Here is a 13403-nt window from a genome sequence, read left to right on the forward strand (position 1 = left end):
GTTATTCTACTCACCCCTAGTGTTGTTATTCTACTCACCCCTAGTGTTGTTATTCTACTCACCCCTAGTGTTGTTATTCTACTCACCCCTAGTGTCGTCATTCTACTCACCCCTAGTGTTGGTATTCTACTCACCCCTAGTGTTGTTATTCTACTCACCCCTAGTGTTGTTGTTCTACTCACCCCTAGTGTTGTTATTCTACTCACCCCTAGTGTTGTTATTCTACTCACCCCTAGTGTTGTTATTCTACTCACCCCTAGTGTTGTTATTCTACTCACCCCTAGTGTTGTTATTCTACTCACCCCTAGTGTTGTTGTTCTACTCACCCCTAGTGTCGTGATTCTACTCACCCCTAGTGTTGTTATTCTACTCACCCCTAGTGTTGTTGTTCTACTCACCCCTAGTGTCGTGATTCTACTCACCCCTAGTGTTGTTATTCTACTCACCCCTAGTGTTGTTGTTCTACTCACCCCTAGTGTTGTTATTCTACTCACCCCTAGTGTTGTTATTCTACTCACCCCTAGTGTTGTTGTTCTACTCACCCCTAGTGTTGTTATTCTACTTTCCCCTAGTGTCGTGATTCTACTCACCCCTAGTGTTGTTATTCTACTCACCCCTAGTGTTGTTATTCTACTCACCCCTAGTGTTGTTATTCCACTCACCCCTAGTGTTGTTGTTCTACTCACCCCTAGTGTTGTTATTCTACTCACCCCTAGTGTTGTTATTCTACTCACCCCTAGTGTTGTTATTCTACTCACCCCTAGTGTTGTTATTCTACTCACCCCTAGTGTTGTTATTCTACTCACCCCTAGTGTTGTTCTACTCACCCCTAGTGTTGTTATTCTACTCACCCCTAGTGTTGTTATTCTACTCACCCCTAGTGTTGTTATTCTACTCACTCCTAGTGTTGTTATTCTACTCACCCCTAGTGTTGTTATTTTACTCACCCCTAGTGTTGTCACTCTACTCACCCCTAGTGTTGTTATTCTACTCACCCCTTGTGTTGTCATTCTACTCACCCCTAGTGTTGTTATTCTACTCACCCCTAGTGTCACTCTACTCACCCCTAGTGTCACTCTACTCACCCCTAGTGTTGTTATTCTACTCACCCCTAGTGTTGTTATTCCACTCACCCCTAGTGTTGTTATTCTACTCACCCCTAGTGTTGTTATTCTACTCACCCCTAGTGTTGTTATTCTACTCACCCCTAGTGTTGTCACTCTACTCACCCCTAGTGTCACTCTACTCACCCCTAGTGTTGTTATTCTACTCACCCCTAGTGTTGTTATTCTACTCACCCCTAGTGTTGTTATTCTACTCACCCCTAGTGTTGTTATTCTACTCACCCCTAGTGTTGTTGTTCTACTCACCCCTAGTGTTGTTATTCTACTCACCCCTAGTGTTGTTATTCTACTCATCCCTAGTGTTGTTATTCTACTCACCCCTAGTGTTGTTATTCTACTCACCCCTAGTGTTGTTATTCTACTCACCCCTAGTGTCGTTATTGTACTCACCCCTAGTGTTGTTATTCTACTCACCCCTAGTGTTGTTATTCTACTCACCCCTAGTGTTGTTATTCTACTCACCCCTAGTGTTGTTATTCTACTCACCCCTAGTGTTGTTATTCTACTCACCCCTAGTGTTGTTATTCTACTCACCCCCTAGCGTTGTTATTCTACTCACCCCTAGTGTTGTTATTCTACTCACCCCTAGTGTTGTTATTCTACTCACCCCTAGTGTTGTTATTCTACTCACCCCTAGTGTCGTCATTCTACTCACCCCTAGTGTTGGTATTCTACTCACCCCTAGTGTTGTTATTCTACTCACCCCTAGTGTTGTTGTTCTACTCACCCCTAGTGTTGTTATTCTACTCACCCCTAGTGTTGTTATTCTACTCACCCCTAGTGTTGTTATTCTACTCACCCCTAGTGTTGTTGTTCTACTCACCCCTAGTGTTGTTATTCTACTTTCCCCTAGTGTCGTGATTCTACTCACCCCTAGTGTTGTTATTCTACTCACCCCTAGTGTTGTTATTCTACTCACCCCTAGTGCTGTTATTCTACTCACCCCTAGTGTTGTTATTCTACTCACCCCTAGTGGTGTTATTCTACTCACCCCTAGTGTTGTTATTCTACTCACCCCTAGTGTTGTTATTCTACTCACCCCTAGTGTTGTTATTCTACTCACCCCTAGTGTTGTTATTCTACTCACCCCTAGTGGTGTTATTCTACTCACCCCTAGTGTTGTTGTTCTACTCACCCCTAGTGTTGTTATTCTACTCACCCCTAGTGTTGTTATTCTACTCACCCCTAGTGTTGTGATTCTACTCACCCCTAGAGTCGTTATTCTGCTCACCCCCTTCGCCATTTGTGCCCCCAGGCTCACGGCGTTTGTGCTCAAGTCCTTCGTGAGAGCCTCCAAGCACATCGCCGTCTCCGAGGACCACATCACCGGGCCGTTCTCCTGGCTCAGAGAGCACCAGAACGCCTCCACCGGCTGCTTCATCAGCGTCGGACGGCTCTTCAACAACGCCATGAAGGTGCCGCTTTTGACACCAGAGTCGGAATGCTCGTTCCCACTGGAGCTGTGGAGCATGTCCAGGTTCCCGGGGGCCACGGGGTCAGAACGTCACAACGACGAGCACAATACACAAACGTTAGAAGTAGTACAAATTATTTGGGTCCTTTGGGTAAAGTCACGTCGATAGGTTAAAATTAATAAAAAAAATAACATAAACAAAAACAACGACGTTTCGATCACGACACAAGCGATTGTCATCAGGAGGTTAAAGGAGGGGGAAAGCTGCTGAGGCAGACTGTTTAAAATGTTTAAAATGGGTGCAGCTCAAGGGTCATAAACGAAGTGGGCGGGGCTAGTGATGTTAATTTGAGAAATTTGCATGTTAATGTAAGATGGGAGATTAGCATGAGTGACTTTACGGTGGCCATCTTGCATGAGTGACTTCGCGGTGACCATCTTGCATGAGTGACTTCACGGTCACCATCTTGCATGAGTGACTTTGCGGTGACCATCTTGCACGAGTGACTTTACGGTGGCCATCTTGCATGCCTGACGTCACGGTGGCCATCTTGCATAAGTGACGTCATGGTGGCCATCTTGCATGAGTGACTTCACGGTGGCTATCATAGGTGACGTCGCGGCGACCATGTTGCATGGGTGACGTCGCGGTGGCCATGTTGCATGGGTGACGTCGCGGCGGCCATGTTGCATGGGTGACGTCGCGGCGGCAATGTTGCATGGGTGACGTCGCTGCGGCCATGTTGCATGGGTGACTTCGCGGCGGCCATGTTGCATGGGTGATGTTGCGTTGGCCATGTTGCAGGTGGATTGTCTTCCTGGCAGCTGATTGTTTCCTGCACACTTTTTGAAGTTGTGTGGCCTGGGTGGGGGGGGGAATGTTCCTATTTGTAGTCCCAATTGAGTAATGTGCAGGTGTTTTTATCTTTAGCATTGGGGTGTTTTTGGCCAATACCAGTTACATTTTATGCACGGGGGTTTTGTTGTTGTTATCTATGGGAATAAACTGGAGAACGTGGAGGAAACTCGTGTTGAACAGGGGTAGGAGGGGAGACTTTGAGACTCCTACGATTGCATCACCCCTACCGAGCCAACACTCTACCACTACCACTCTTCCCCTGCCACTAACACTCTACCCCTGACACTTTACCCCAACCCTAACACAACCCCAACCACTAACACTCTACCCCTAACACTCTACCCCGAACAATCTACCCCTAACACTCTACCCCGAACACTTTACCCCGAACACTACCCCTACCACTCTACCCCTTCCACTAACACTCTACACGTACCACGACCACTCTACCGTACCACAACCACTCTACCCATACCACTAACACTCTACCCGTACCACTAACACTCTACCCATACCACGACCACTCTACCCGTACCACGACCACTCTACCTGTACCACTAACACTCTACCCGTACCACTACCACTCTACCCGTACCACGACCACTCTACCCCTACCACTAACACTCTACCCATACCACGACCACTCTACCCGTACCACTAACACTCTACCCGTACCACGACCACTCTACCTGTACCACGACCACTCTACCCGTACCACTAACACTCTACCCCTGACACTCTACCCCTGACACTCTACCCCTAACACTTTACCCCTAACACTTTACCCCCAATACTTTACCCAAAATACTTTACCCCTAACACTCTACCCTTTCCGCTCTACCCCTTTCCCGACCCCTCCGTCCCTACCCCTAACACACTACACATAGCACTCTGCCAAAAAAGTCTGTTAAGTTAACACGGGGTGTCTTTGTCTTGGCAGGGAGGAGTGGCGGACGATGTCTCGCTCACGGCCTACGTCACCGCCGCTCTCCTCGAGTCCAACATCTCCGTGAGTTCCTCGACGGAGGAGAAAACCACGTGCACGCCTCGAGCGTCATCGCTCTCTCTACACGAAGGGGTCTCAGTGGTAGCTCTGTGATATCCGCTTCTGCGGGTTCCGTTCTGCGTGGAACAGAGACGTCACTTGAATGAGAGGAAGAGAACTCGGAGCTAGCTCTGTGATATCCGCTTCTGCGGGTTCCATTATGGGAAATGTTTTTTTTTTTCCTGGATGGACTCTTCTCTGGAACTGGAGGCCACCGAAATCATGGGAGGGAATTAAAACCACTTTTTTTTTACTCTTTGGTTCTATTCGGTAAAGTCACGTAGGTAAAAAAAAATAAAACAACAAAAATCACGACGTTTCGGCCATAACACAAGCGTCCTTCATCAGGTGAAGGGACCAGACTGTCTCGAGGACAGCGCTTGAGTGAACACAGCTAAGCTCAGACCGCGACCTTTAAGCTGTGTGCGAGGAATCAAGGTGCTTTGACAAAGGAATTAGCATAAAAAATTTGCATTTGATTGGCGGACTTAGCATGATGAAAGGTGAACATGTGCAGGTCGGCGAGGGGGGGAGGTGTCAAAAGAGACGAGAGGGGATGCTGCGAAAGTTTGGGGTACTACTACTTGAAAAAATATACTGTACCATTGAAAAATTAGCTTAATGTTTGGTTCGATTTAGAACATCTTTCCAATGGTTGCTTAATTTGAAACCATCTTCTCGGTTGAAATTGTGTCTGTGTTTGTAAATCTGAATTGCCTCGTGAACAAATCTCTGATAAAAACCCGTGGGTTTGCAAAGAACCTTGGTATCGGAGAAAATTATATCAACAGGTAAGGGGCCCCAACTGACCTCGTTCTCAGAAGCGACCTGGCCATCACAAATGATAGATCAACGAAGTGGCTTATCACGTGGACATTTATGAGCAACCAAGTACTCTGAACGTGGCATGTCGATTCTAAATGTGGATGGAAACACCGGGGGACCCAGCTAAAATTTCACGCAACCACGGAGAGAGAGAGAGAGACACGCAAACTCCAAATATAACGCAGGAATCAAGTTTCAGGGATCGAACCCACGACCTCCTGCATACCAGGCGAGGTAGTTAACATCTCCTAGCCACCGTGATGGTGATGAGAGAGAGAGACGCAAACTCCAAATATACAGCAGCAGCAGGCATCAGGATCGTGGATCGAACCCACGAACTCCTGTAGACCAGGCGAGGTAGTCAACACCTCCCAGGCACTGTGAGAGGCTTCACGGTGGTGGTGGTGGTGGGGGCCGCTGGACTCGCTGGGGCAGCTGGGGCCACCCACCCCCCCTTTATCCCCGCCCACCCCTCCATTTATCTCCCCCTACCCCCCTTTAACCCCGTACCACCCTCCAACCCCTTCATCCCCAACCCCCCCTCCCCACCCCCTTTACCCCCCTCCCCCTTCGCCTTGGCAGGGCCCCGTCGTGGAGCGGGCTCTGGGCTGTCTCCGTCCCTACGTGCTCGAGTCCAGCAATCCGTACCTGCTGGCGCTCGCCTCCTACACCTTCAGCCTCTCCGCAGACGGCGCCACGGCACAGGCACTGCGAGACTCCCTGCTGTCGCGCGCCGTCACCAAAGGCAAGTTGGGGTGGGGCTGGGGGGAAGAGATACAGGGGCAGTGATGGTAGGGGTTGGGGTAGTGATAGGGGTAGTGATAGGGGTGGAGATACAGGGGCAGTGATGGTAGGAATTGGGGTAGTGATGGTAGGGGTAGTGATAGGGGTAGAGATACAGGGGCAGTGATGGTAGTGGTTGGGGTAGTGATAGGGGTAGTTATAGGGGTAGAGATAGGGGTAGAGATACAGGGGCAGTGATGGTAGGGGTAGGGGTAGTGATGGTAGGGGTAGTGATAGGGGTAGTGATAGGGGTAGAGATACAGGGGCAGTGATGGTAGTGGTAGGGGTAGTGATAGGGGTAGAGATACAGGGGCAGTGATGGTAGGGGTAGGGGTAGTGATAGGGGTAGAGGTACAGGGGCAGTGATGGTATGGGTAGAGATAGGGATAGTGATAGGGGTAGAGATACATGGGAAGTGATGGTAGGGGTAGGGGTAGTGATAGGGGTAGCGATAGGGGCAGTGATGGTAGTGATAGGGTTAGTGATAGGGGTAGAGATACAGGGGCAGTGATGGTAGTGGTAGGGGTAGTGATAGGGGTAGAGATACAGGGGCAGTGATGGTAGTGGTTGGGGTAGCGATCGGGGTAGAGATAGGGGTAGTGATGGTAGTGCTTGGGGTAGTGATAGTAATAGGGGTAGTGATAGGGGTAGAGATACAGGGGCAGTGATGGTAGTGCTTGGGGTAGTGATAGGGGTAGTGATAGGGGTAGAGATACAGGGGCAGTGATGGTAGGGGTTGGGGTAGTGATGGTAGGGGTAGTGATAGGGGTAGAGATACAGGGGCAGTGATGGTAGTGGTTGGGGTAGTGATAGTAATAGGGGTAGTGATAGGGGTTAGTGATAGGGGGAGAGATACAGGGGCAGTGATGGTAGGGTAGGGGTAGTGATAGGGGTAGAGATACAGGGGCAGTGATAGTAGGGGTTGGGATAGTGATAGGGATAGTGATAGGGGTAGAGATACAGGGGCAGTGATGGTATGGGTAGAGATAGGGATAGTGATAGGGGTAGCGATAGGGGCAGTGATGGTAGTGGTAGGGGTAGTGATAGTAATAGGGGTAGTGATAGGGGTTAGTGATAGGGGGAGAAATACAGGGGCAGTGATGGTAGGGTAGGGGTAGTGATAGGGGTAGAGATACAGGGGCAGTGATAGTAGGGGTTGGGATAGTGATAGGGATAGTGATAGGGGTAGAGATACAGGGGCAGTGATGGTAGGGGTAGTAATAGGGGTAGTGATAGGGGTAGAGATACAGGGGCAGTGATGGTAGAGGTTGGGGTAGCGGTAGTGGTAGGGGTAGAGATACAAGGGCAGTGATAGTAGGGGTTGGGATAGTGATAGGGATAGGGGTAGAGATACAGGGGCAGTGATGGTAGGGGTAGTAATAGGGGTAGGGATAGGGGTAGAGATACAGGGGCAGTGATAGTAGGGGTAATGATAGGGATATTGATAGGGGGAGAGATACAGGGGCAGTGATGGTGTGGGTAGGGGTAGTAATAGGGGGAGAGATACAGGGGCAGTGATGGTAGGGTTAGAGATAGGGATAGTGATAGGGGGAGAGATACAGGGGCAGTGATGGTAGGGGTAGGGGTAGTGATAGGGGTAGAGATACAGGGGCAGTGATGGTAGAGGTTGGGGTAGGGGTAGGGGTAGTGATAGGGGTAGAGATACAAGGGCAGTGATGGTAGGGGTTGGGGTAGAGATAAGGATTGGTGTAACGATAGGGGTAAGGGGAGTTATAGAGGCAGTGATAGGGTTAAAGAAATCTCGGTCATTTCAAAACCTTGTTAGTAAATAAATCTCTCTCATTTAAAAATCTGGTTAGTAAAGAAATTTTAAAAAGCGGCCGTGGTTTACTGCCAAGAAAGGTCCCATTCTGTAAATGCTCACCCCGAGCTAGAAATTCCCTGACAGGTGGCATTGTCTTTGTGCTGTTCACCTTTTGGCGTCCTCTGGTGTAACACTTTGAGACTAGGCTGTAAAGAAAGCTGTCTCTGGTGCGAACCAATCAGCTTCAAAGACATTGCATCATATACTACCAGAGTGACTTTCGAGAAATGGATCGCCATTTTGCTGCTTGCAGCGAAACGATTTGGGCCAAAACTGAACGCGTGTAAGACCGAGACGTCGTCAATGCAACCAGCAAACAGACGAAACGTAATCGACGATCACCCCGAAATCTTTCGTCAATTGGCGGCGCTCTCCGAAGTTGTGAACTCCGTTCACCCGCCCGCGAAGCGCCGCGTCAAACAACAACTCTGTGAAACAGGAGGAGGATTTGTCCACAACTCTGTGGCTGTCGCCTGATGATGGTGGTTCTAATCACTGGCGAAACCTCCACGCTACTCGAATGGTAAATGTTGTCGTGGCTTTAACGCTCCGGCATACCGGTGTGCCGTGCTAGTAACGAATTGGCGTGTGTTGTTTAGGTGACACAAGCCTTTCGAATTGGCCGTGTCGGGTGGTGGCGGGTTTAACGGATCTGACCCAAACACCTCCTAATATGGACAACTCTGCAGACACAGATCTCATTGCGCCTTCCAGCTCCATCGAACATCATCTTAACGCCTCGTGCTTTATTGATGCTGGAAAAAGGTCCCATTTTGTAGTTGCTCACCCTGAGTAATAAATGTTCTGATGGTGGCATCGTCCTTGTGCTGTTCGCCTTGCGGCGTTCTGTGGTCTGGCACTGGTCAGACTAGGCCCTAAAGAAGGCTGTCTATGGTGCAGGCCAATCGGTTTCAAAGACAATGCCATGTTTAATTATCAGAGCCATGTCCTTGGTTATTTCGGTAAAGTCACGTAGAAGGGAAACAATTAAATAATAAAAATACAAAATAGAATTTTATTGTTTTATATTTTTATTATTTTATTGTTTCCCCTTCGACGTGGTGACTTTGCCGAAAGAACTGAGAATATGAATCCCTGCAGTAACGATAGCTTTAAATCAAAATTTATCAGAGCCATGTTAGTGTTTGCATGTTCAGCACAAGTACCGTGTGCGATCAATGCAGTGACTCGATTCCTTGCAAAAAAATTTCTCCATTTGGTGTTTGAACATCTTAACATGATGACGTCAATCTTACTCTATTTAAGACAAGAAGCTGGTGGATTGCTTCACTATTCTGGCTGGATGTAATTCTAGTGAGTCGCAGACGTTGTCTTGGGAGCAACACTATTTATGACATCAGCTCAACACAACATAACGTAACCTACACTCGGGTGTTGAACGCCCCATCTAACCACGCTATGGCAGAACTAGACATGGTCCCGCTATATCCCGGTCCCGGACCGCGTGGCCCGAGGCTTCTTCAACCCGACGTGGATCTTCGCTCACCAGCGGTCACGAACCCCGAGCCCCACACGGGGCCCCCCGTTATATCGGCCCCTGGCTGGGGCTGGCTCCGCCTCTCGCCCCGCCCACCTTCTCGATCTCGCTGGCCCTTTCCCGAAGGCTCCCGAGAGCTCCTCTATACCGCGTGACCACCCAGCGGGCCCCCGTACACCGGTGGCGCCCCTCCAATATCATCCGGTCACGCGTCGGCAGGTCAACCGGCGTACCGTGCCCCAACGTAACACTGGCTGGCTGACGCTCGCTCTCGCTCCCTCACCGTGAGCCCGCACCGCACACCGGACGTGGTGCCTCTGCGCTAACCAGCGCTCACCCAAGCCCCGCTAGGGCCGGTGGCACTAGGCCCAGTAACCGGGCTGCACATAATGACAACATATTATCCGCCGTGGCCTCGCAAGGCCGGCAACACACAGTGACATGCACAGTCACAACATAATTACCAGCGGAACGTCGTACTGCTCAAATTTACTCTCCAACACGCCGTTGGGCTGAAGTAGTAAACTACACTATAAACTACACTATAAACTACACTATAAACTACACTATACACTACACTATACACTACACTATAGACTACTACACACTTTTCATTACACTATACACTACTATAAACTACACTATACACGACTATGCACTACACTATACACTACTACATGCTACACTATACACTACTATACACTTTCCATTACACTATACACTACTATACACTACACTATAAACCAATATACACTACACTATACACCACTACACACTACACTATTCACTACTATACACTTTTCATTAAACTATACACTACTATACACTACACTATAAACCAATATACACTGCACTTTACACCACTATACACTACACTATACACTACTACACACTATACTATACTAGTAACTAATTGGCGCATTGTTTACGTGACAAACCTTACTGGCTGTGTCGGGTGGTGGAGGGTGATGACACAACATTTATACTTCTAAACCAAAAACCTTTATTATGAATAGGTCCATATTATTGGTTATTTCGGTAAAGTCACTACGTAGAAGGGAAACAATGAAATGATAAAAATATAAAACAATAAAATTCTCACGACGTTTCGACTGCAACACGCAAGCAATCATCATCAGGTGTGAAAACCACAGCAAGAAAAATTTCTGATGATGATTGCTTGTGTTGCAGTCGAAACGTCGTGAGAATTTTATTGTTTTACATTTTTATTATTTTATTGTTTCCCTTCTACGTGGTGACTTCACCGAAAGAACCAAGAATATGAATCCCTGCGGTCACGAAAGCTTTAAATAAATAAAAATTCATGAATAGGTCGCGAAAGCCTTCTTCATGCTAAACCGATCTTAGCACCTCCTGTTTCGTGACGATTGTAAAGCGCTGCCTTGGACGGAGGCGCTGCCGCGTCAATGGAGAGAGGAATGAGACGTGGCCGCCACAGGCGTCGGGATGTCAAGTCGGGTGTTGATGTGTGTACGCTGAACTTCTTTTGCACCGTACGTAGCCAACCGTGCTGTGTGTGTGTTGAACTTCATTTGCACCGTACGTAGCCAACCGTGCTGTGTGTGTGGTTGAATTTCTTTCGCACCGTACGTAGCCAACCGTGCTATGTGTATGTGTACGCTGAACTTCTTTTGCACCGTACGTAGCCAACCGTGCTGTGTGTATGTTGAACTTCTTTTGCACCGTACGTAGCCAACCGTGCTATGTGTATGTTGAACTTCATTTGCACCGTACGTAGCCAACCGTGCAATGTGTATGTGTACGCTGAACTTCTTTCGCACCGTACGTAGCCAACCGTGCTGTGTGTGTGGTTGAAATTCTTTCACACCGTGCGTAGCCAACCGTGCTATGTGTACGCTGAACTTCTATTGCACCGTACGTAGCCAACCGTGCTGTGTGTATGGGTACGCTGAACTTCTTTTGCACCGTACGTAGCCAATCGTGCTGTGTGTGTGGTTGAAATTCTTTCACACCGTGCGTAGCCAACCGTGCTATGTGTATGTTGAACTTCATTTGCACCGTATGTAGCCAACCGTGCTATGTGTGTGTGTGTGTTGAACTTCATTTGCACCGTACGTAGCCAACTGTGCTGTGTGTGTGTATGTTGAACTTAATTTGCACCGTATGTGGCCAATCGTACTATGCTAAACTAGTTTTATATATTTTTTTTTACCAGGTAAGGCTCACTGAGCTTTTTAGCTATATAGCTCTTTTTTTCAGAGCTCAACGAAGTGGCTTATCATCATCATGTGGATATTTATAGCAGCAGCCAATACTCTGAGTGCATGTTGATTGTACATGTGGAGGGGAAAACAGGAGGACCTGGAGATGCATCCATCGTCAGGGTCGGGATCAAACCCACGACCTCCTGCATACCCGGCGAGGTAGTTAACATCTCCTAGCCACCATGGTGATGATGATGAGAGAGAGACACTCAAACTCCACATATACAGCAGGTTTCGTCAGGGTCAGAATTAAAACCCACGACCTTCTGTATACCCGGCGAGGTAGTCAACATCTCCTAGCCACCATGGTGATGATGATGAGAGAGAGACAAGCAAACTCCAAATATACAGCAGGTGTCGACAGTGTCAGAATTAAAACCCACGACCTTCTCTACACCATTCAAAGGTAGTCAACATCTCACTACGGGGAGAGAGAGACAGAGAGACAGAGAGAGAGACAGGCATCGTCAGGTTCGGGATCGAACCCACGACCTCCTGTATACCAGGCGAGGTAGTCAACATCTCCTAGCCACCTTGATAATGACGAGAGAGAGAGAGAGACACGCACACTCCACATATACAGCAGTATGCATAAGTCAGGTTCGGGATCGAACCCACGACCTCCCGCGTGACCGACCTGACGATCGTCGCCGCCCCCTGTGCCAGGCGGGCTCACGCACTGGGAAGAGGCCAAGAAGGAGGAGGACGACGAGGACGACGAGGAGGGGGGCTTCAACTTCCGACGGCCCTACGGCGGGGCCACGTCGGCCGCCGTGGAGACGACGGCGTACGCGCTGCTGAGCCGCCTGGCGGCTCCCCGGCGGCTCGACGCCTCGGCGACGAGCTCCAACATCGGCGTCGTGCAGTGGCTGAGCAAGCAGCGGAACGCCTACGGGGGGTTCTCGTCCACGCAGGCGAGGAGGCGGTCGCCACCGCTCGTTGTGGCAGCCAGTCACCGCAGCCAGTCACCGTAGCCCGTCACCGTAGCCAGTCACCGCAGCCAGTCACCGTAGCCCGTCACCACAGCCCGTCACCGTAGCCCGTCACCACAGCCCGTCACCGTAGCCCGTCACCGCAGCCCGTCACCGTAGCCAGTCACCGTAGCCAGTCACCGTAGCCCGTCACCGCAGCCATTCACCGTAGCCCGTCACCGTAGCCAGTCACCGCAGCCCGTCACCGTAGCCCGTCACCGTAGCCCGTCACCGTAGCCCGTCACCGTAGCCAGTCACCGCAGCCCGTCACCGTAGCCCGTCACCGCAGCCCGTCACCGTAGCCCGTCACCGCAGCCCGTCACCGTAGCCAGTCACCGTAGCCAGTCACCGTAGCCCGTCACCGCAGCCCGTCACCGTAGCCCGTCACCGTAGCCAGTCACCGCAGCCCGTCACCGTAGCCCGTCACCGTAGCCCGTCACCGTAGCCCGTCACCGCAGCCAGTCACCGCAGCCCGTCACCGTAGCCCGTCACCGTAGCCCGTCACCGTAGCCAGTCACCGCAGCCAGTCACCGTAGCCAGTCACCGCAGCCCGTCACCGTAGCCCGTCACCGTAGCCCGTCACCGTAGCCAGTCACCGTAGCCCGTCACCGTAGCCCGTCACCGTAGCCCGTCACCGCAGCCAGTCACCGCAGCCCGTCACCGTAACCAGTCACCGTAGCCAGTCACCGCAGCCCGTCACCGCAGCCCGTCACCATAGCCCGTCACCGTAGCCAGTCACCGTAGCCCGTCACCGTAGCCAGTCACCGCGGCCCGTCACCGCGGCCCGTCACCGCAGCCCGTCACCGCGGCCCG

General features: G+C 50.3%; 1 protein-coding gene across 1 annotated transcript in view; it reads left to right on the top strand.

Moving 5' to 3' along the window:
* The window catches only part of LOC116957128 (alpha-2-macroglobulin), a 100358-nt gene that overhangs the window by 65505 nt on the left and 21450 nt on the right, over positions 1–13403 (top strand). The window contains exons 23-26 of the mRNA XM_076055185.1: positions 2380–2539; positions 4338–4406; positions 5850–6012; positions 12286–12533. Of these exons, the coding sequence (XP_075911300.1) occupies positions 2380–2539; positions 4338–4406; positions 5850–6012; positions 12286–12533 (640 nt within the window). The remainder of the gene's footprint in view (positions 1–2379; positions 2540–4337; positions 4407–5849; positions 6013–12285; positions 12534–13403) is intronic.

This window comes from Petromyzon marinus, chromosome 70 (genome assembly GCF_048934315.1).
Source record: "Petromyzon marinus isolate PM22_M1 ecotype Great Lakes invasive population chromosome 70, UKy_Petmar_22M1.pri1.0, whole genome shotgun sequence".
NCBI lineage: Eukaryota > Metazoa > Chordata > Hyperoartia > Petromyzontiformes > Petromyzontidae > Petromyzon > Petromyzon marinus.